The 24,918-nt window shown below is 41.5% G+C and overlaps 1 protein-coding gene across 1 annotated transcript in view; it reads left to right on the top strand.

Moving 5' to 3' along the window:
- Window positions 1–24,675, top strand: part of LOC107802047 (transcription factor JUNGBRUNNEN 1-like) — a 33,578-nt gene extending 8,903 nt beyond the window's left edge. The window contains exons 2-3 of the mRNA XM_075224399.1: window positions 189–493; window positions 24,292–24,675. Coding sequence (XP_075080500.1) covers window positions 189–493; window positions 24,292–24,675 — 689 coding nt within the window. The remainder of the gene's footprint in view (window positions 1–188; window positions 494–24,291) is intronic.
- Window positions 24,676–24,918: the final 243 nt, after the last annotated feature.

Genomic DNA, 24,918 nt, shown 5'->3' on the forward strand with positions numbered 1-24,918 from the left:
AATGCTATGGACTATAGTAAAATCTAGCATCACTCTATTGACAAGGTTTATACTTTGAAATATACCTTTATCTTTTTCTTTTTGAAATCAACAAAATTCTTGAATGAAAATAAATTAGATAATATTTATATAATACTTTCACGTATTTTTAACTTAATTCCCTTTTGTTTTGATGATATATTATGAAGGGGCGAGCACAATAGGGGATAAAGAATGGTATTTTTTCTGCATGAGGGGGAGAAAATACAAGAACAGTGTAAGACCAAATAGAGTAACAAGATCTGGATTTTGGAAAGCAACTGGGGTTGACAAGCCTGTTTATTCTACTACCAAATCACAAAATCACGATTGCATCATTGGCCTCAAAAAATGTTTAGTATATTATCGGGGAAGTGTTGGGAAAGGCACAAAAACTGATTGGATGATGCATGAGTTTCGCCTCCCTCCAACTTGGAAGACTACTTCTAACCAGCTCCCCAGTAATCACGAAGCTGTAAGTCTGCTCTTATATATTTTAGCTTGGTGTATTTCATGTTCTAGTTTTTTATTAGGTGAATTTAAACAATATACTCTAATCTTTGGTTGTTGCATTTCATAACTTGAGTGAATCATAGAACATATAAATCACCAACAACACAACAAAACCAGTTTAATCTCACAAGTCAGGTCTGGGAAAGGGGAGTGTGTACGCAGATCTTACCCCTGCCTGGTAAAGATAGAGAGGTTGTTTCCGGTAATCTCTCCGCTTAAGATAATTGGTGAAGAAGAGGAGGAAAAGAGTGGAAGAAAAATAAGAAGAAAAAGAAAAAGGAAAGAAAAAGAAGAATTAGCCTAAACAGTAACAACAAGAAAATAAGATATCTGAAGCGAACGAAACAACATGACGTAAATAATGCTTTAAGAATATGAAAGATTGCTACTAATACTACTGGTAATGGACAGGGAAACTCTCGACTATCTCATAACCGTCTACCCTAATTCTTGACCTCCACACCCTCCTATTAAGGGAGAACACGTAAATATAAGTGTATTTTCTCTAATTGTTAAGCTTTTAAATAAGATGGTAACGTAATTCAACATAGCATCAAAGCAGACAAAACGTTTTAACATTTTAAACTTTTAGATAGAAGGCTGTCACAGTTCAATACATTAAAGAGATACAGGTACTTGTAACTCACGAAATATATGGAGCCATAAGCACATAAAAGTACCAACATTTCTTTTTCATTAACCCTTGCCAATAGTTTCAGAAAATTTGAGATTTAAAGTTTTTATTGTTTTTTTTTAAAAAAAAAACTATTGCAAGTATAGATTTAACTCTTTGCTCTTCTATACATATCAAGTATTTGTGAGCACGTGATTTTTGTTTTACGCGACAATCGCTCCAAAAGAAATAAAAATAATAACAAATGGTCATGCTGTACAATTTTTGGATTTTACATGGCACTTTGTTAATTATTTATAATTTTTACCCATTTTATTTTTATTAAAATAAAATACAAAATGTACGTGTCATGCGTTATTTGAACCGCAATCCGGTTGTTAAATAGAAAATCATAAATATGCGTCTTCGTCCGTGATTTTTGTTTTGTTTGATTTTACCTGTTAAATATTTTAATATGTGTGTGCAAATAATTGTATTAAGTGTTTATTTAATTTTAATTTGATTTACTTAGGTTTTGTTTTTAAAATAAAGAAGAAAATAAAAATAATAATAAAAGAAAAAAAAATTCTTGGACTTGGGCCAGTCCAATTTTAAACGAATTGGCCCAAACAAACTCAGCCCAAAACCCGTGCTTGCCCGGTCCGTGACCAGCCTACTTCAAGAACGTCCAAACGACGCCGTTTTAATCCAGGCTGATCTGAGCCGTTGATCTCTGAAAGATCAACGGCCAAGATCTCTCACCCGAACCCACTAACAGACCCGACCCGTCTCACCCGGACCGACCTCAACCCTTTACCCTTGAAACGACGCCGTTCCCTGTTAGTCGAAGGATCCTGGCCCTTCATCATGTCTCATCCAACGGCCAGGATCCACCTATCCACTAACTATATAAACCTACAACCCTTCACCCCGCGCCCTAATCCAAACCCCCTGCCTTGGGTCGTCTTCACCAGACCCCAGCTCTCCAAACCCTAGCCGCCCCTGTATACCTTCACCATGAAAGCCGGCGGCATGGACGCCGGTGACCCTACCCTTAACACCATAGAACCCCCTTGCCATCCTGAACATGGATCTGTTAACCACTTAGCTCAAATCCCCTCCCACCGTCTCGAATCTTCATTTGAAGATTCGAGTCGGAACCTGACTTACACCAATCGACCTCAACTTCACACCAGACACTCCCCAGACCCCCCTCGTGACCAAACCATGCTTGGTTTGGTCCGAATCTGACCAGGGAAGCATGAATCCCGGATCTAATTTTTGGAACCTTAGGGTTCCTCGTCACTGGTCCGTATCTCGTTTAAACCAAGAGATTAAGGTCTAATGGACCTTAATCGAAGTGTTTCTCATATGAGAAACACTTCGATTAAAGTCCGTTCAGCCTTAAGAAAGGTCTGTTCGAGTCCAAGCTAAGGTTTTTGATTTTTCGGGGTTTAAGGTGAGTTTTGCTTTCTTTTCTTTATTTGTTTTAGTCCATGTGATTGTTTAAAAGGCTGTTCATGTTTTGTGAAATTTGTGTTTCGAATTTTACCAACTGTGTCCTGTCCACCTTACCTGAACCTCTGAGTTTGATTGAGTCCTTCTTCTACTTGTTCTGATAATGCGTATGTATGTATGTGTTGTGCAATTAGCTGATTTTCAAATTTGAACTGACCAACTGATTCCTCGAGTACAACTTTGCTTAGTCGGTACAATTCGAATCATGTGTTCGATACTGTTAAATGTCTGATTTTGGATTCGATTGTATGTGTTATAACTAGTATAGTCGAGTCGACATATGTCGTCAATTAGTTTCAGCTGTCCGAACAATAACAAATCGACTTACTTCTGTTAAGCATTTGCTTGAATCAATTAGGAACTGAGTTTGGTTACTTATAGTTGTTAATTTGAATTAGAAATGTAAAAGGAATGTTTTATTTAGTTACAGTTCTGAATTGGAGGGCATGTGCACTTGTGCACAACATGTGCATTTGTGCACCACAGGTGCATTTGTGCACAGCCTGGTTCCTGCATAAAGGGCTTTTTTGATTTAAAAATAGTTTGACAGCATATGCTGTCAGATATATTCTGCTGCCCATTACCCTGCTTTAGTTTAAGAAGTATAAACCTCGTTTAAAAGAGTAAGTCTGCCAGGGAATGTGATGGGGGGTTAATACTTAAATAGCTAAGTGGAAACTGAAAAGAAGATATCACATGGGAGGGGTGCTCTTTTGGTCTAACAGGCTGTTAAAGGGCTGATGTTAAGGCTTATAAAAGGGAAGGACTTCCATCAGTAAAGGGGGGGAGCAAGAATACACACACACACACAGACATTGATAATAACAGAGTGAATTGAGAGGGAACATTTTTAGGAGGGTTGAGTTCTGGAAAAAACAGTAAAAAACTAGAAAAGGTTTCTTTCTGATAACTCAAGTATAATTTCAAAACTGAAGACTGATATTGGATTTTGAAAAGAAAGGAGATAGGGGGAAGGGATATATAGAAAATCAGCAACTGTTTCTTCCTTGTTTGTGTGATTTCTCAGTTCGTTCAACCTGTTCAATCAACTTTGTTTACTTTCAAGTATCAGCTGAGTTCATTGGTGGATTCACATTGTTTGTTTCTCCTGGATTTGATCTGTCTTGGAGTTTTGTTTCTACTGCATTGTTTCCTGCTGTTTTTCTGCCATTTTTCCATCGGCTATAACTGTACCCTGCACTGGGAGTTATTCTATCTGTTACCTGCTGTTACTGCTGCTGTCTCTGTTTCCATTGTCATTCTACTGACTTCCTTTCTTCTTCGATTATAAGCATTCCCAGGTACACACTCCTGAAACCTTGTTGGTTGAAAGTTTGAAGTTTGAAGCAGAAATAAAGAACTGAACATTTTTTTTACTTTACAATACTTGTCTTCAAAATAGGTCGAATGTTAGTTTGGCATGTACTTGTTTAATTTCAAACTACAAATACTCTGTAAGGGTTAACATACATTCTGATTTGAGACGAACTACTAGATAGCATTTGTTTGTTAGATCGGACGTGTTTTAATGCATACAACCATTAGGTTTTTGTTTTAGTTATGACATTATAACATAGAATCATAGCAAGCATCCGTACGTATTTTTTCTAGATCTCTGAACTATCAAATCTGTTACATTCGGTTCCATTTAATTTCAAGATAAGTGTACCCCAAGCTAATTCTCATGTAGCGTTACAATAACAGGGTGATAATGTATGCCAACCCTTTTTGTTAGATTACTTGTTCCTATATAGGTTCGATATGGGCTTCAATATAGATTCATTGTTTCGAAATAATGCGATGACTTTTGAGGAAAACTAATAGGCATTTTTCGAATCTAATTAATAGTAGTTTTTCTTAATAAATAGCCGATTTCATTTATCAAGCCTAAATAAGTTAATTTTGAAATTCAAACTTAAGGTTTGTTTAATGTTAAATTTAGTATGTGTTATTTGTTTGCATACAATCTCCCTTATCAAATTAACAAAGCTTATTCACTCTTTGAAGACAAGGCATGAAATAATTCTCACCTCATAAGCAACCAATTAGGTAATCAAGCAAAATCTGGACTCGTCCCACATAGTCGAGATTTAGTATGTTAGTCGTTTAAACAAGTATGTTTGGTATCTTTCTCTTTTTATTTTTAGAGACAAATGTAATAGAAATGTAGTCGCTTCAGGATATCCTTTTCTAAAATAATGAGATGAGCCTCGCCAAATAAAAATGCCAATTGCGGGGCCCTCAATAACTAAACATAATAAATATTTAGAATTCGGGACAGGCCGTTTAGTGAATTTCATGGCCTTTCCCAAAGATCATAACGCGTTAGGCCTTTTAGGCGCGGCTTAATTGAATTACATTCTTAAATTCGGGTGCACATTGATGCGACCCAAATCCAAATCTCAACGGAGTCAAAATGTGTTGACGATCACGGGTGCATTGATTGTGACGTGGTTCGAGATGCATTTTCACTACGTTGCAATTCTATAAAAATAAATGATAATAATAAAAGCGGTTTAAACTTAATAAAAGCACGTAAGTCATAACATGTATTTAAATCAGATATTTAGTCATTATAACAATTTAAGTGACCGTGCTAGAACCACGGGATTCGAGGGTGCCTAACACCTTCCCTCGGGTCAACAGAATTCCTTACTTAGAATTTCTAGTTCACAGACTTCATTTGGAAAAGTCGAAAATTTCCTCGATTTGGGATTCAAGATAAACCGGTGACTTGGGACACCAAAAGCCAAACCTTTCCCAAGTGGCGACTCTGAATTAAATAAATAATCCCATTTCGAATATTGTCACTTAAATTGGAAAAACTCCCCTCGCGCATCTTACCCTTCGGGGCGGGCGCGCAAGAAGGAGGAGTGACAGCTCTGGCGACTCCGCTGGGGAATTAACCCAGAACCACTGGTTCAGGGTTCAAGAATTCGAGCTTAGAATAATTGTTATATTTGGCTTTATCATCTGATCTTTATTACATGTTTTTGCATAACGTGCTAAATGTTGTCTTTTACCGCTTTGATATTATCTGAACTGTATATAAACTATGCTGAAACCCTTCTCTTCTTACCTCCAGGGAGAAGCTCGCTGGTCGAGACTCCCTATTCTGTTAGTGTCAATACCTGAAATAAGAAAGAGGTCGGACAAGTTACAAAGCCGGACGATCTCGCGGGTCCCCGGTACGTAGCCCCCTCCTCGACTCGAGTTGTCCGCTCGGGTACACAGTCTAGAACAAATACCCAGGTTACGAACCTAGAATAACTTGACTTCATGCCGGATCCCTAGTAGGAACGCTTATTTGCATCATGTTGCATTTGACTTAGGGGACTCAACACAGGGGTTGGGTCCGTCTAGGACAGGCAACCTAAAATGAAAAGACCATCCTGCTGCATCCTATTTGTTTTGCGCATTTATTTGCTTCAGTTCCGCATGCTGATCGGTTTTTAAAAAAAAGTAAAAGGGAAAAATAGCAGCGTAGGGAGATAATTACTTCTTTTGGAAAAACCAATGTCCAAGTAGTGTCACAACCTCGCCGGAATTTTTCTAAAAAAGAAAAGGAATAAAACCAACAATAAATTCTTGCTTTCTAGGTTTAATTTATTTTTCGCTATCCATGATGTCCCGAACTACGCCGGTTTGATTCTCACCGGATGTGAGATACATAGGCAACCCTCGTCGGGTTCAACCCCATTTTTGCTAAAATAGCCAAAATCAATAAATAAATAAAAAAAAAGAAGAAAAAAAAGGGAAAAAGATGTGTCAAATTTTAAAAGAGTCATAAATAAATCAGGTGATGCTGTTTTGTCATAAATAGCCGAATGTTCCCGAAAAGGGACGCCGGAAGGCTGACTTTGCATAAACAGCCACCTTTGGGTCTTGTTTAGCATTTTTGTCCAGTTGACCCACACAGCCTTAAAATCTTCGTCCCCGAAGTGTTTAGAGGCCGTGTTCAAAACTTGATCCCCTTTGTAAAATATTTTGAGTCAAGTCATTTTTGTTAAAATCACCTTAATGTGCAGGATGAGCACGATGCAAAATGAACATTTTTCAATAATGACCAAAATCCCTGCCAAGTTACGGCTATGGTGGAATGATCTAGGTGTTGAAGGACAAAATGAGGTCAAGAAATATCTGAAAGGTCTCGTGGGTTTGTTGGAAATCCAGCCTCGGGGAGATATCATAAGAGCTTTGGTTTCCTACTGGGACCCGACGCACAATGTTTTCCATTTCTCTGATTTTGAACTCACCCCGACTTTGGAAGAAATGGCCGGGTACATCGGGAATGCTGAACTTCCGTTGAGGCAAAAATACTTGGTCGCCCCAAGAGTTGTCACGGTATATCGGTTCCTAGATTCATTGAAGATACCCAGAACGGTCCACAACCCGGATCTGGCAGCAGGATTTTGTACTCCATGCTTCATATACGATAGGTACGGTCATGAGGGGGGATTCAATAATCCAATCAACAAACTGTGCAACAAAGGTGTTCATCAGAAGTGGGACAAACACAGACGGGTAGCTTTCATGATGATGTTCCTGGGCCTTCTAGTATTTCCAAGGAAAGACGGAAACATTAATTTGAAGATATCCGGGGTCGTCAGCACTTTACTCACACAAAATGACAGTACTCTCGCACCTATGGTGGTATCTGACATCTTTCGAGCTCTTACAGCTTGTAAAGCTGGAGGAAATTTCTTCGAAGGTTGTAACTTGCTCCTACAAATATGGATGACCGAGCACCTATGCCATCATTCCGATATTTTGAGCCATGGTTCCCCGGAAAAGACTTGCATAGAAGAATTTTACACGAGAACCAAAGAGATCAGTTTGCCCAAAGGAGTCCTGGCATGGACCTCGTTCTTTCAAGCTCTTACTGCCAGCCAAATACAATGGACGCTGGGATGGTTGCCTGTTGACGAGGTCATATATATGCCGGTAGCTAAAACCCATTTCTTACTGATGGGGCTTAAGAGCATTCAACCTTACGCACCCTGCCGAGTTTTGAGATAGCTCGGAAGATTCCAGACAGTACCTTATGAGGAAGATCTTAGCACTCAAGCAGTTGAGATAAGTCCTAACGGACAGTTTCCAGAAGCGAAAATTCGCCAAATCTGGAGTGAGTGTCAATATTTGAAATCAGATACTTGCGTGCGGGATCGAGCCAAAGGGGAGACGGCGCCAGGTTACCTGGCATGGTATAGAAGGGAACTTGAGCATGAAAGGCCGGCTAAGAGACCCCACATCCTGAATTTCGCTGAAACATCGCAAAAACAGTGGGATTGGCTAGCAAAAGAAAGAGGCTATTGCGCCGAAATCAGCAGGTTGAAGCGACAAGTGGAAAACCTGAAATATGATCACAACGTACAAGTTGCTACCAATCTGGGAGAACGAAACAGGTTGATTCAGGAAAACGAAATGCTCAAAGCCCAGATCAAACAGACAATGATAGATGCGGATAAGCAGCCAAGGCGTCGAGCAGATGAGCAGTTGATAAAAAGGCTAAAAGGCAAAGTCAGGGAATGGCAAGAGGATTTAGAGAAATCTAAAAACATCATAGCAGAGCTCAGGGCACAATGGGATACAAGAGCAGATAAGCATCGCCGACACTTGAATCAATTGGAAGGCGATCACGAGAAAACTGTTGCTAAAATAAAGAGAGAGATGGCTACACTTGAGATCAAAGCAGCTAATCAGGCCCAGGATTTCCAAATTGAGAGCAGATACTGGTATGATTCGTTGGCCCAGATGAAGTTAGAAGTACGGCAACTAAAACATCAGCATATACAGGATGCTCAGGTGTTCAAGATATGTAGCGATCAGATAAAACGCCTACTCATAGAGAAGAAGCAAACCAGAGATAGGATCAAGGCCATTGCACATGCCATCACCCGACGATGTCTACGATGTGAGAACATGACCAGCGTTACCGTCCTCTCGGCAGTAATGAGCTATGTCAAGCAAACCATGCATGAGCTGGAGCAACTTGAGAGGGATCTCACACCTAGGACCGTGGCAAGGCCGAACGATGCCCCGCGGACACAAACTGTCAAAACCATAATGTACTCATAAGTCGAGTCTGTATCTTAGCATCTGTTGCTTGTTTTTCCCATCAGTCTGTTTAGTCTAGGATAAGTCTAGGTTTATTTTTAAAGTTTGCTCTTTCTTTTGCAAAATGTAGTTTTGTAATAGACTGTTTCGACAATAAGAGGTGTGTTTCTTTCATTTGTGTTTCGAACTACGTAATGATCTGATTCACGTAGGCATCGTGATACGTAGGCAATCCTCATCGGATCCGGTCGCATTTCTTTTACTGCAAAATAATAAAATAATAATAATATAATAAATAAAAAAGAAAAAAGGGGAAAAAACTAATAAGAGGAAAATGCCGGAATGACGCATGCTCTCGTAGCAAACATGTAGTAATCCACTTAACTGTATAGGTGCATCATGCCCAACGTGAGATTGACTATCTGTTATTTGCTGCAAATTAACCGTGCGTTTATCATTGAGCATTCCCAGGGTTTTGAAAAAGACGGTTGGTTTGGTGAAAGTCTGGCCTCGCACTCATACTTCACGAGGTCAAGGAGAAGTGTTCAACTACCTGTTGTTAGGACCAGAAGCAGTACTCACACTTACTTCACCAGATCAAAAGGAAGTGTGGAAATGTCTTCAGAAATTCCATTGCAAACAATCCCTGTTTCCGAGGAGAGCTCAATCTCAGTCGTCCTCACACCTGAATCCGCAACTGCGGAGGAAAATAGAATCCTACGGCTCCGCATGTTGGAAATGCTGGACGACTGGAATAATGGGAAAGAGCCGCCAAGTGTCGTCCCCGGGTTCCCTGAATTATTCTCCAGGTCAAGTGGGACTTCTAATGTCCCCATAAATTATCCTGCTACCCCATTCGGGTACCCAGCCACCTCAGCCTTCTCTGCTGGATCGCCTTCTGAGCCTCATCCCCGAATGTCAACCACCGATGCAAGCATGAACATCTTTACTGCATCACCTTGCCCGATTACGGCACAGCCTGCCACGTACAAACCAAGCTTTGACTCATCCTCTTTTACATTCCAAGCACCATCGTTTTCGATGGAACCAACTAGGTTCGCTACCAGCACTAATCCTCTACCGCCTCAGTGCGAGCTTGCACCCGGGCAGGATCAGAACCCCAGAATTGCAGAACAAAATGAGATTGCCAAGAGAATAAGAAGCCTTGAACAAAGTTTGAAGAATATGCAAGGATTGAGCGGACAGAAGAGCGTCTCTTACGCCGACCTATGCATGTTCCCTCACGTGCACCTGCCAGCGGGTTTCAAGACCCCAAAGTTCGAGAAATACGATGGGCACAGTGACCCCATTGCTCATCTTAAGAAATACTGCAACCAATTGCGGGGAGCCGGCGGAAAAGAAGAACTGCTAATGGCATATTTTGGGGAAAGTCTAGTAGGGATAGCCTCGGAATGGTACATGGACCAGGAAATGTCCCGATGGCATATATGGGATGATCGCGCCAGAGATTTTGTGAAACAATTCCAGTATAACATCGACATTGCGCCAGACCGAAATTCTCTGTCGAATTTGAAGAAGAAACCGTCAGAAAGCTTCAGAGAATATGCTATTAAGTGGCGTGAACAGGCGTCAAGAGTGAAGCCTCCCATGGATGAAGTGGAAATGGTCACTACTTTTCTCCAGGCTCAAGAGTCTGACTATTTCCAAAACATGATGTCAGCCATGGGTAAGCCATTCGCGGAAGCGATCAAGATTGGAGAGATGGTGGAAAATGGTCTGAAAACAGGTAGGATTCTGAGTCAAGCAGCCATAAAGGCAACCTCCCAGGCCGTCCAAAGCGGGTCCGAAGGAATGACAAGAGGGAAGAAGAAAGAAGAAACGACTATGGCAGCCTCGGAAGCAAGGGAGTATCGTCATCCCAGGCCCCATTTCCCGGAAAGAACCCCACAACACTACTACCCCCACTCCAATTTGGCATATGCTCATCAACCTTATATGGTCATGAATGCCCAACCTTATGCCCATCCACCACAACAAGCCAACTGAGGCCCAGCTCCACCTCCCAGAAATCAGCCTCCTTACCGCAACCACTATAACCCACAACCCCCGCAGAATAACTTCCACCCTCAAGAGCCACCCCGAAGGCGGACTTTCACGCCCATCGGTGAACCATACTCAACTTTGTTCCCGAAGCTAGTCCAGTTGGGTTTCTTGCAACCAATCCCTCAAACAAGGCAAAACCCGACGTCACCTTCTTACAAAGCTGGAGTCAGATGCGCCTATCATTCAGGGGTCGAGGGACATGATACAAATGACTGCTGGTCGTTGAAAAGAGTGGTCGAAAATTTGATAGAGCAAGGGAAAATAGTGCTAAGGGACGAGGAGATCCCGAATGTAACTAACAATCCATTACCTGCTCACAATAATGGGCCGCTGATCGGAATGATTTGTGAAGACAAAGAGTTCGACCCTGCTCTAAAGCCATAATTGCCATTGTCGACACGGGGAAGAGGCCCGAAACAGACCAGAAACCAGAAAAGGGGGAGGAGGCCAAGGCTATTAAGAAAGAGCCTGAAAAGAAGGTGGAGAAGAAAGTGGTACCGGAAGAGGATGGAGTTCTTTACATACCACGAGGTCGAGCTGAGAAGACGCAGAACTTCGCAATCAAAAAAACAAAACCTATGTACGTGCCGAAAGGGGCCTATGTGGTCCGGGGAATGATTCAACCACCTCGGCTGAATGAGCCAGTGGTTATCGGACGCGTGCCACAAAAGCCAATGACCAACCCGTCCACGGTGCCGTGGAATTATCAAAAGACTTTGGTAATGTACAAAGGCAAAGAGGTCATGGGAGAACTTCCAGAAAATACTTTCATTGGAAGGTATTCAAATACCCAAGAACTGAACGACGCCACACAAAGGCGCTTCCCGCCAAAGAAGCCCGTAAGTGTTGAAGAAGCGGAAGTGTTCTTCCAACGAATGAAAATGTCGGATTACGAAGTGGTAGATCAACTGCGCAAGTACCCCGAGCAAATGTCCATGCTGTCATTGTTAATGAGGTCGACCAAGCATCAAAAGATCTTACTAAAGACCCTGAATGAAGCACATGTGCCAGTTGAAACATCGGTTGAACAACTAGAGCGGATGACGGAAAGATTCTTCGCTGTCAACCAAATCTCTTTCAGCAAAAACGATTTACCCCCAGAAGGAGCGGCACACAACAAGGCCTTGCATCTAACAGTTAAATGCGAGGACTACTATGTCAAGCGGGTAATGTTGGATGGGGGATCAGGTGTTGACATTTGCCCGCTCTCCACGCTACAAAGAATGGAAATTGGGACCGGAAGAATCCGACCCAACAATGTCTGCGTAAGGGCTTTCGACGGCATCAAGAGAGATACCATGGGGGAAATAGACCTGTTGTTGGTCATAGGACCAGTCGAGTTTGAAGTAACCTTTCAGGTGCTCGACATGGATATATCCTACAATTTCCTCCTCGGCAGACCTTGGATCCATGCGGCAGGAGCTGTGCCTTCCACTCTTCACCAGATGGTGAAGTTTGAGTACGAAGACCGAGAGATCGTGGTCCATGGGGAAGACGAGCATGCTATCTATCGGGACCCATCCATCCCATATCTTGAACCGAGAGAAGGGAGCGAACATACGGTCTATCAAGCTTTCGAGATTGTACTGGCAGAGCAGCACGAAGAGGGAATACCCTGCCCCCAGCCTTTCTTGTCTAACGCCTCGGTTATGGTGGCCAAAGAGATGATCCGGCACGGATTTAGGCCAGGGAAAGGGCTTGGACGAACCCTTCAGGGAATAACAGAACCCATTACCTTGCCAGTCACCAAGAAATCTTTTGGACTAGGCTTCAAACCTACTCCAGCAGACGAAGAGTGGGCAAAGAAAAGGAAAAATGAGGGTTGGAAGTTACCTCGACCATTGCCGGATTTATATGCAACTTTCATCAGGCCAAGGTGCGCTGAAGAAGAAGATGATGAGGTCTTCACAGCTAAGGAAATCGAGGAGATATGTGGGGCGATGAGAGATATGCTCTACGAGGTCCACATGGTTCAACCAGGTGAAGGCACAAGCATTGCTGAGATGATGTACGTGGGGCCGAATGCCAAACTTCAAAACTGGGAGGCCACGCCATTCCTGACTAGACGGAAGTCCGGGTAGACCTGTCCTGCCACCTTTCCTGTATCGCAAGTTATCTCCAGGACATAACTTGAACGTTTTCTTCCTTTCAATTGTTGTTTTAAATTCCTAAGTTGTGAACAGTGTTGTTTTCCAACTTCCCAAAGAAAAATAAAAAAAAATCATCATCGTTGTTTTTCCCATTTTTTCTTTTGTTCTGATTTTTGTTATTTTTCCTTTTATCTTTCCTTTCAGTTATAATAATGCGGCTTTAAATATGACATGCTTGCGGACTTCACGCCCAGATCACAACGAGCTATTTAATTATGAATTAATGAACTCAGAACTAGAATATGACGAAGAAGAGGCTTTTAGGGAAATAAACTGAGAGTTGGAACATTTCGAGAATAAACCTAAGCCAAATCTGAATGACACTGAACCGGTAAATTTAGGAACCCCGGAAGAAATCCGGGAGACAAAGATAAGCATTCACACGGACAAGAAAACGCGAGAGGCGATAATTCAACTTCTTTTTGAATTTAAAGACGTGTTTGCTTGATCGTATGATGACATGCCGGGACTAGGTGTTGATCTAGTGGTTCATAAATTGCCGATTTATCCTGATTGTCCTCCAGTTCAACAAAAGCAACGAAAGTTCAAAACTGAGGTCAGTGACAAGATTAAAGAGGAGATTACCAAACAACTGAAAACGGGAGTGATTCGGGTAATCCAATATACAACATGGTTGGCGAATGTGGTTCCAGTACCAAAAAAGGACGGGAAAACTCGGGTATGTGTAGATTACCGAGATCTGAACAGAGCAAGTCCTAAAGATAATTTCCCGCTGCCCAACATCCACATCCTCGTTGATAATTTTGCCAAACACGAGATACAGTCTTTTGTAGATTGTTACGCTGGGTATCATCAGGTATTGATGGATGAAGAGGACGCCGAGAAAACTGCCTTCACCACGCCTTGGGGCACCTACTGTTATCGGGTCATGCCATTTGGTTTGAAGAATGCTGGGGCTACTTACATGAGGGCCATGACTGCCATTTTTCATGACATGATGCATCAGGAAATAGAGGTGTACGTGGACGACGTGATAGTCAAGTCCAGGACGCAGGATAATCACATCCAAGACTTGAGGAAATTCTTCGAGAGATTAAGGAAGTATGACTTGAAGCTGAACCCGGCCAAATGTGCTTTCGGAGTTCCGTCAGGCAAACTTTTGGGCTTCATTGTAAGCAGGAGAGGTATCAAGCTAGATCCAACTAAGATAAAATCCATCAGAGATCTACCTCCCCCGGGAACAAAGAAAGACGTGATGAGTCTGTTGGGCAGGTTGAACTACATCAGTCGGTTTATTGCCCAGCTGACAAGCACGTGTGAGCCCATATTCAAGCTGTTAAGGAAAGATGCGGCGATTAAATGGACAACTGAGTGTCAAGAAGCCTTTGATAAAGTCAAAGAATACCTTTCGAATCCCCCAGTCTTGGTCCCTCCAGAACCGGGGAGGCCACTTTTCTTGTATCTGACAGTCTTGGAGAACTCTTTCGGTTGCGTCCTCGGGCAACACGACGTAACCGGAAAGAAGGAGCAAGCAATCTACTATTTGAGCAAGAAATTCGCCTGCTACGAGGCCAAATACACTCTGTTGGAAAGGACATGTTGCGCTCTCACATGGGTTGCTCAAAAGCTGAGACATTATCTCCAAGCCCACACTACGTTCCTCATAAGCAGGTTGGATCCTTTGAAGTATATATTTCAGAAACCAATGCCTACTGGGAGACTGGCTAAATGGCAAATCTTGCTTACGGAATTCGACATAGTCTATGTCACTCGCACGGCAATGAAAGCCCAGGCGCTAGCAGATCATTTGGCCGAAAATCCGGTCGATGAGGAATACCAGCCATTGAGTACCTACTTTCCAGATGAAGAAGTAAACGCCGTAGAGGTGGTCTCAGAGGACGCTCATGTTTGGAAGATGTTCTTTGATGGAGCCGTGAATGCCAAAGGTGTAGGAATTGGGGCAATTTTGATCTCGCCTTCCGGTCAGCATTATCCCGCCACAGCTAGACTTTGTTTCTTTTGCACAAATAATACAGCTGAATATGAAGCCTTCATCATGGGCATGCATATGGCAATCGATCAGGATGTCGAAGACTTACTGATTATGGGAGATTCTGACCTGATTATCCGGCAAGCCCAAGGCGAATGGGAAACTCGGGATGCCAAACTTATCCCTTACCGACAGCATGTGGAGGACCTTGGCAAGCGCTTTACATCAATAGAGTTCAGGTATATCCCGAGGTGTCACAATGAACTGGCAGATGCACTTGCTACTCTGGCTTCAATGCTACCCTACCCGGGCAACGCCCACGTCGATCCTTTGGAAATCCAAATCAGGGAAAGACACGGTTACTGCAATGTAATCGAGGCGGGATCAAATACGCAGCCTTGGTACCATGACATCAAGAGGTTCTTGAAAACGCAAGAATACCCCGAGCATGCTACTGGAGATCAAAAGAGGACCATTAGGCGACATGCAAGTGGTTTCTTTCTGAGCGGTGAATTGTTGTATAAAAGTACCCCGGACCTCAATCTTCTAAGATGTGTCGATATCGAGGCTGCAAGAAAGAACATGCACGAAGTACACGCAGGTGTGTGCGGACCTCATATGAACGGGTATGTTTTAGCAAAGAAAATCCTTCAAGCAGGTTATTACTGGATGACCATGGAAAATGATTGCTTTAGCTTCGTTCGGAAGTGTCATCAGTGTCAGGTGCACGGTGATTTGATTCATGCACCTCCCACGGAGCTGCATCCCATGTCTGCACCCTGGCCATTTGTCGCCTGGGGCATGGACGTCATTGGACCAATCGAACCAAAGGCTTCGAATGGACACAGGTTTATACTGGTCGCCATAGACTACTTCACAAAATGGGTAGAGGCTGTCACTCTCAAGTCGGTCACTAAAAAGGTTGTAGTGGATTTTGTACACTCAAATCTTATTTGTCGTTTCGGTATTCCTGCAACTATCATTACAGATAACGCAGCAAACTTGAACAGTCACTTGATGGGAGATGTATGCGAGCAATTCAAAATAATGCATAGGAATTCTACTCCTTATCGGCCAAAAGCCAATGGTGCTGTGGAAGCGGCGAACAAAAACATCAAGAAGATTTTGAGGAAAACGATCCAAAGTTCCCGACAGTGGCATGAGCGGTTACCCTTTGCATTGTTGGGGTATCGCACTACGGTACGCACGTCAGTAGGAGCAACTCCTTATCTTTTGGTTTATGGGACCGAGGCTGTAATACCGGCAGAGGTAGAGATCCCTTCTCTTCGAACCATTGTTGAAGCAGAAATCGAAGACAGCGAATGGGTCAAGACTCGGTTAGAGAAGTTGACTTTGATCGATGAAAAGCGAATGGCTGCGGTTTGTCACGGGCAGTTGTACCAACGAAGGATGGCTCGTGCTTACAACAAGAAAGTCCGACCCAGGAATTTCGAAGTAGGTCAGCTGGTACTGAGGCGTATTCTGCCGCATCATGAGGAAGCCAAAGGGAAGTTTGCTCCAAATTGGAAAGGCCCATACATCGTAAGGAAGATATTGCCAAGAGGAGCGTTGTATTTAGGTGATATCGAGGGAAATGACCCCGAAACAGCAGTAAATGCAGATGCAGTCAAGAGATACTACGTCTAAATTATACTCCGGTGGTCCTAACACGTTTGAAAATGACGAAGGTTTTATTCCCCACTACCCCCAAACACTGCCCAATTCTCTCTACAAACCTTTGAGCCGTTTAAAAAAAACATTGATTGAGGCCTGAACTACGTTTGACTTGATTCCGAAAGGATACGTAGGCAGCCTCTCCCTGAGGTTCAGTCACACCAACAATAAAATCCCATTCACCCTGAAATTGAAACCGGGGCACGTCGAGCAGTTTAGAAGTTAGTATCATCTACCTCTCTTTACCAAGCACAAGCCTTCAGATCAATTACCAAAGATAGTGGGAAACCAATAAGCGTCACAAATGGAGACCGGCACACTCTGAATTGAGAGAGATAAAATGAGAGAGTCTCGTCGGTGAAAACCTTCGGGCACCACGAGGCGACGGGAGTAGAGAAACCAAAATGAGAGAGCTTGTTTAGTAAAAACTCACAAAGAGTGCTATCAAGCGATGACAGGAAGAGAAATGAGAGAGGTCAGCCGGCGAAAACCCGCAAAGGGCGCTGTTGGCCGAAAGAGTGACCCCACCCAAGGAGGTTTCGGCAAAGTTCCACCAGGTTTGGAATCACAGATCCGTTCTGGTTGAGGGAAACGCAAGCTCATGAAAAGTCAGGCGTCCAGTCCAAAGAGCATGTCATGTCATTTAAAGCCAGCATTATCTTCCTCAGATAAGTCTTTCTCGTCCCGAAGGGGGCACTCCTTTTCTGAAATTCTTTTTATCTTTTCTTTGTTTTTCTTCAAATCTCTTTTATGTTTAACCCCAAGTTCAGGATACACCGGAAAGGGCAGGTGGCAGGTTTGTTTTCACGGAATTCCGTTTCATGAAGGAAAACACCCCGTTTCGTGTACGTTTGTCCAAGCCTGATGAATCATGATGTTTGATGGCGTTCAAAGTAAAGAGGAAAAAGAGAAATTTCCCCCAGCAAGTCCGCCTTCGGACGAATCCCCACAGAGTCTCTCTTTGTACAATCCCCCACAAAGTCTCCCCAATATAAAAAAAAATCCCCGTTGGAATTTCCCCAGCACATCCCCAGCGAGTCCCTTTGTAAAAATTCCCCAACAAGCTTACCCCAACCAAGCCTAGAAAGCCCGCTTCGAAACAAATCCCCAGCATGCCACATTGTACAAAAATCCACACAAAGAATCCACTTTGTAAATATTCCCCCATAGGGTTTCCTTTGTACAAATCCCCACAGAATACCTCCAATAAAATCCCCGTTGAGAACCTCCAAGAAAAACGGGACACAAAAAAAAAGAGAAAAGGAAAAAGAGCCTTACGAGGCAAATCATCACAGAATCTGGAAATACAAGCCTGAGCGGTCTAAAGGGTTTCGGCATATGAATCAAATCAATGGCGGGACTTCGCAACAGAAAGGAAGACGCAACAAAGCAATCGGGAACGATCAAGGTCACCAAACCGACCGTCATTTCCGAACTAACAATTGTTCTTTGTCTGAAAAGTTGAAACAGGTGTAATCCAAGACAACCGTGCAAGAAGCAGGTGTCGCCCAAAGAAGAAGGTACATGGGTACAAGAAATATTTTGGTAATAAGGAATTCACTCGAAAGGTAAGTTTCCACGAAACCCCCTTTTATCTTCTACTAAAACAAGAAAATTCAAAAAAAAAAAGAGGTCGCTTAGTATTCTCGAACTTTGTCCCCAGCCAATCAGCATTAGGGTTTTAAACCATAAACTGAATTTTCCTTTTAATCATCATTAGGGTTTTAAATCCTAAACTGAATTTTTCCTTTAGTCAGCATTAGGGTTTTAAACCCTAAACTGAACTTTTTTCCATTCAGCCAGCATTAGGGTTTTAAACCCTAAACTGAGCTTTTCCATGCAATCAGCATTAGGGTTTTAAACCCTAAACTGAATTTTTCCTTTAGTCAGCATTAGGGTTTTAAACCCTAAACTGAACTTTTTTCCTTTCAGCCAGCATTAGGGTTTTAAACCCTAAACTGAGCTTTTCCATGCAGTCAGCATTAGGGTTTTAAACCCTAAACTGACCCTTTTCCTTTAATCAGCATTAGGGTTTTAAACCCTAAACTGAACTTTTTTCCATTCAGCCAGCATTAGGGTTTTAAACCCTAAACTGAGCTTTTCCATGCAGTCAGCATTAGGGTTTTAAACCCTAAACTGGCCTTTTTTCTTTAAACAGCATTAGGGTTTTAAACCCTAAACTGAACTTTTTTCCCTTTCAGCCAGCATTAGGGTTTTAAACCCTAAACTAAGCTTTTCTATGCAATCAGCATTAGGGTTTTAAACCCTAAACTGAATTTGTCCTTTAGTCAGCATTAGGGTTTTAAACCCTAAACTGAACTTTTTTCCATTCAGCCAGCATTAGGGTTTTAAACCCTAAACTGAGCTTTTCCATGCAATCAGCATTAGGGTTTTAAACCCTAAACTGAATTTTTCCTTTAGTCAGCATTAGGGTTTTAAACCCTAAACTGAACTTTTTTCCATTCAGCCAGCATTAGGGTTTTAAACCCTAAACTGAACTTTTTTCCATTCAGCCAGCATTAGGGTTTTAAACCCTAAACTGAGCTTTTCCACGCAGTCAGCATTAGGGTTTTAAACCCTAAACTGAATTTTTCCTTTAGTCAGCATCAGGGTTTTAAACCCTAAACTGAACTTTTCCTCTTAATCAGCATTAGGGTTTTAAACCCTAAACTGAACTTTCCCCCAGTTGGTCAGTATTAGAGTTTCAACTCTAAAACCAAACTTCTCCCCAGCTAGTCGGTATTAGGGCCCCAACCCTGAACTGAGCATGCATATCCTCTTTCATCAATTTTATGAACTTCCTGGCTAATAATTCACGAAATTTTCCTAGTGAAACTGGGGCAGAAAATTTCGTTCGTTTGTTTGTTTTTCTCCCGCAGGTCTAACCTCGAGCCACACGGATCGAAACGACCCACGAAGTGAGTCTCAACTCAGAATCAAAAAAAAAGACAAAAAGAAGATGTCCCGAGATATCGGAGTTAAATGGAATGCGGATCGACTCCAACATTGGATTAAGATTCAAAACTCTGCCAGTCACGCCTCACTCAGCATCCCAGAGAATAATCAAGCACCTACAACTCGCAAGCATCAAGATTCGGATCGAAGTCTCCAAGCAAAATCAGCTAAGACCCATGATCAAGTCGCAAAAGAATCATAGATAGGGATCTTGTAACTAGCAGTTGACATGCATATAAGTATTTAAGTTCAGTTTCAATTTTTCTTTGGTTGTAATAAGGCGGTCAGTAAAGCAGTGGTGACTACAGCAACAGCAGTAACAGCAAGCATTGCAGTCCCATGGTAGTCCCAGCTACCGAAACTTCCCGAACTACATTGACCTGATTCCTGTTTAGCACGGGATATGTAGGAAATCTCTGAAGCAAGATTCGGTCAAAACTTTCAAAACATGCTTCACACGGAGTAGTCCATAGGCAAAAATCGCTTATATCCGCTCACTTTATCTTTGTACGAAAATTCTTCGTGTTTCCGAACAAAGAGGGGCAGCTGTGAGCACGTGATTTTTGTTTTACGCGACAATCGCTCCAAAAGAAATAAAAATAATAACAAATGGTCGTGTTGTACAATTTTTGGATTTTACATGGCACTTTGTTAATTATTTATAATTTTTACCCATTTTATTTTTATTAAAATAAAATACAAAATGTACGTGTCATGCGTAATTTGAACCGCAATCCAGTTGTTAAATAGAAAATCATAAACATGCGTCTTCGTCCGTGATTTTTGTTTTGTTTGATTTTACCTGTTAAATATTTTAATTTGTGTGTGCAAATAATTGTATTAAGTGTTTATTTAATTTTAATTTGATTTACTTAGGATTTGTTTTTAAAATAAAGAAGAAAATAAAAATAATAATAAAAGAAAAAAAAATTCTCGGACTTGGGCCAGTCCAATTTTAAACGAATTGGCCCAAACAAACTCAGCCCAAAACCCGTGCTTGCCCGGTCCGTGACCAGCCTACTTCAAGAACGTCCAAACGACGTCGTTTTAATCCAGGCTGATCTGAGCCGTTGATCTCTGAAAGATCAACGGCCAAGATCTCTCACCCCGAACCCACTAACAGACCCGACCCGTCTCACCCGGACCGACCTCAACCCTTTACCTTTGAAACGACGCCGTTCCCTGTTAGTCGAAGGATCCTGGCCCTTCATCATGTCTCATCCAACGGCCAGGATCCACCTATCCACTAACTATATAAACCTACAACCCTTCACCCCGCCCCCTAATCCAAACCTCCCCTGCCTTGGGTCGTCTTCACCAGACCCCAGCCCTCCAAACCCTAGCCGCCCCTGTATACCTTCACCATGAAAGCCGGCGGCATGGACGCCGGTGACCCTACCCTTAACACCATAGAACCCACTTGCCATCCTGAACATGAATCTGTTAACCACTTAGCTCAAATCCCCTCCCACCGTCTCGAATCTTCATTTGAAGATTCGAGTCGGAACCTGATTTACACCAATCGGCCTCAACTTCACACCAGACACTCCCCAGACCCCCCTCGTGACCAAACCATGCTTGGTTTGGTCCGAATCTGACCAGGGAAGCATGAATCCCGGATCTAATTTTTGGAACCTTAGGGTTCCTCGTCACTGGTCCGTATCTCGTTTAAACCAAGAGATTAAGGTCTAATGGACCTTAATCGAAGTGTTTCTCATATGAGAAACACTTCGATTAAAGTCCGTTCAGCCTTAAGAAAGGTCTGTTCGAGTCCAAGCTAAGGTTTTTGATTTTTCGGGGTTTAAGGTGAGTTTTGCTTTCTTTTCTTTATTTGTTTTAGTCCATGTGATTGTTTAAAAGGTTGTTCATGTTTTGTGAAATTTGTGTTTCGAATTTTACCAACTGTGTCCTGTCCACCTTGCCTGAACCTCTGCGTTTGATTGAGTCCTTCTTCTAGTTGTTCTGATAATGCGTATGTATGTATGTGTTGTGCAATTAGCTGATTTTCAAATTTGAACTGACCAACTGATTCCTCGAGTACAATTTTGCTTAGTCGGTACAATTCGAATCATGTGTTCGATACTGTTAAATGTCTGATTTTGGTTTCGGTTGTATGTGTTATAACTAGTATAGTCGAGTCGACATATGTCGTCAATTAGTTTCAGCTGTCCGAACAATAACAAATCGACTTACTTCTACTAAGCATTTGCTTGAATCAATTAGGAACTGAGTTTGGTTACTTATAGTTGTTAATTTGAATCAGAAATGTAAAAGAAATGTTTTGTTTAGTTACAGTTCTGAATTGGAGGGCATGTGCACTTGTGCACAACATGTGCATTTGGGCACCACAGGTGCATTTGTGCACAGCCTGGTTCCTGCATAAAGGGCTTTTTGATTTAAAAATAGTTTGACAGCATATGCTGTCAGATATATTCTGCTGCCCATTACCCTGCTTTAGTTTAAGAAGTATTAAACCTCGTTTAAAAGAGTAAGTCTGCCAGGGAATGTGATGAGGGGGTTAATACTTAAATAGCTAAGTGGAAACTGAAAAGAAGATAGCACATGGGAGGGGTGTTCTTTTGGTCTAACAGGCTGTTAAAGGGCTGATGTTAAGGCTTATAAAAGGGAAGGACTTCCATCAGTAAAGGGGGGGAGAGCAAGAATACACACACACAGACAGACATTGATAATAACAGAGTGAATTGAGAGGGAACATTTTCAGGAGGGTTGAGTTCTGGAAAAAACAGTAAAAAACTGGAAAAGGTTTCTTTCTGATAACTCAAGTATAATTTCAAAACTGAAGACTGATATTGGATTTTGAAAAGAAAGGAGATAGGGGGAAGGGATATATAGAAAATCAGCAACTGTTTCTTCCTTGTTTGTGTGATTTCTCAGTTCGTTTAACCTGTTCAATCAACTCTGTTTTCTTTCAAGTATCAGCTGAGTTCATTGATGGATTCACATTGTTTGTTTCTCCTGGATTTGATCTGTCTTGGAGTTTTGTTTCTACTGCATTGTTTGCTGCTGTTTTTCTGTCATTTTTCCATCGGCTATAACTGTACCCTGCACTGGGAGTTATTCTATTTGTTACCTGCTGTTACTGTTGCTGTCTCTGTTGCCATTGTCATTCTACTGACTTCCTTTCTTCTTCGATTATAAGCATTCCCAGGTACACACTCCTGAAACCTTGTTGGTTGAAAGTTTGAAGTTTGAAGCAGAAATAAAGAACTGAACATTTTTTTTTACTTTACAATACTTGTCTTCAAAATAGGTCGAATGTTAGTTTGGCATGTACTTGTTTAATTTCAAACTACAAATACTCTGTAAGGGTTAACATACATTCTGATTTGAGACGAACTACTAGATAGCATTTATTTGTTAGATCGGACGTGTTTTAATGCATACAACCATTAGGTTTTTGTTTTAGTTATGACATTATAACATAGAATCATAGCAAGCATCCGTACGTATTTTGTCTAGATCTCTGAACTATCAAATCTGTTACATTCGGTTCCATTTAATTTCAAGATAAGTGTACCCCAAGCTAATTCTCATGTAGCGTTACAATAACAGGGTGATAATGTATGCCAACCCTTTTTGTTAGATTACTTGTTCCTATATAGGTTCGATATGGGCTTCAATATAGATTCATTGTTTCGAAATAATGCGATGACTTTTGAGGAAAACTAATAGGCATTTTTCGAATCTAATTAATAGTAGTTTTTCTTAATAAATAGCCGATTTCATTTATCAATCCTAAATAAGTTAATTTTGAAATTCAAACTTAAGGTTTGTTTAATGTTAAATTTAGTATGTGTTATTTGTTTGCTTACAATCTCCCTTATCAAATTAACAAAGCTTATTCACTCTTTGAAGACAAGGCATGAAATAATTCTCACCTCATAAGCAACCAATTAGGTAATCAAGCAAAATCTGGACTCGTCCCACATAGTCAAGATTTAGTATGTTAGTCGTTTAAACAAGTAAGTTTGGTATCTTTCTCTTTTTATTTTTAGAGACAAATGTAATAGAAATGTAGTCGCTTCAGGATATCCTTTTCTAAAATAATGAGATGAGCCTCGCCAAATAAAAATGCCAATTGCGGGGCCCTCAATAACTAAACATAATAAATATTTAGAATTCGGGACAGGCCGTTTAGTGTATTTCATGGCCTTTCCCAAAGATCATAACGCGTTAGGCCTTTTAGGCGCGGCTTAATTGAATTACATTCTTAAATTCGGGTGCACATTGATGCGACCCAAATCCAAATCTCAACGGAGTCAAAATGTGTTGACGATCACGGGTGCATTGATTGTGACGTGGTTCGAGATGCATTTTCACTACGTTGCAATTCTATAAAAATAAATGATAATAATAAAAGCGGTTTAAACTTAATAAAAGCACGTAAGTCATAACATGTATTTAAATCAGATATTTAGCCATTATAACAATTTAAGTGACCGTGCTAGAATCACGGGATTCGAGGGTGCCTAACACCTTCCCTCGGGTCAACAGAATTCCTTACTTAGAATTTCTGGTTCGCAGACTTCATTTGGAAAAGTCGAAAATTTCCTCGATTTGGGATTCAAGATAAACCGGTGACTTGGGACACCAAAAGTCAAACCTTTCCCAAGTGGCGACTCTGAATTAAATAAATAATCACATTTCGAATATTGTCACTTAAATTGGAAAAACTCCCCTCGCGCATCTTACCCTTCGGGGCGGGCGCGCAAAAAGGAGGTGTGACAGTATTAATAGCTAATAAATCTTAATTGCAGGAAGTTTGGACACTATGTAGAATATTCAAGAGGACCTCCAATTACAGGAGATACACACCAGAAGGGAAATATCCCTTAGTTTCACTAAGCTTTGGGGATGCAAGTCCTAAAGCATGTAGCCTTGAATCTGAAAACAGTGGTGACCACTCCACCAACTTTAAACAAATGTCATTTCAACAAGAAAACAATAATGGTGATGACAATTTAATGGATGAAAGAAACCCTCATTTCTATCAACAACATCCATTCACATCATCCAGCTCAAGCTTTTGGAACACAAGTAATGGTGAGGAGGAGGAGTTGTTTAGTGATGGGAAATGGGATGAGCTTAAATCTATTGTTGACTTAGCAACTGACCCATCAAGTTTATACAGATGTACGTAAATAGGCTAGACAAGATCCGATTAGATCCACCAGTGATGATGAGTTAAGCCAGGGCTAGGAGATTGATAAAAGAATATGACGAACCATTTGTTGCTGGATTGAAGTTTGAGAAGAGTTAAATTTGAGATAATTTTTTCCATGACCATTGAACTTTTGTGTTTGTTACTTAAAAGTCAGGTTTTTTTGTTTTGTTAAGTAAAAATCATTCAATTTTGTGTTCATTACACAAAATTCATTTTTCTT

Source organism: Nicotiana tabacum, chromosome 11 (assembly GCF_000715075.1).
Source record: "Nicotiana tabacum cultivar K326 chromosome 11, ASM71507v2, whole genome shotgun sequence".
Lineage (NCBI taxonomy): Eukaryota > Viridiplantae > Streptophyta > Magnoliopsida > Solanales > Solanaceae > Nicotiana > Nicotiana tabacum.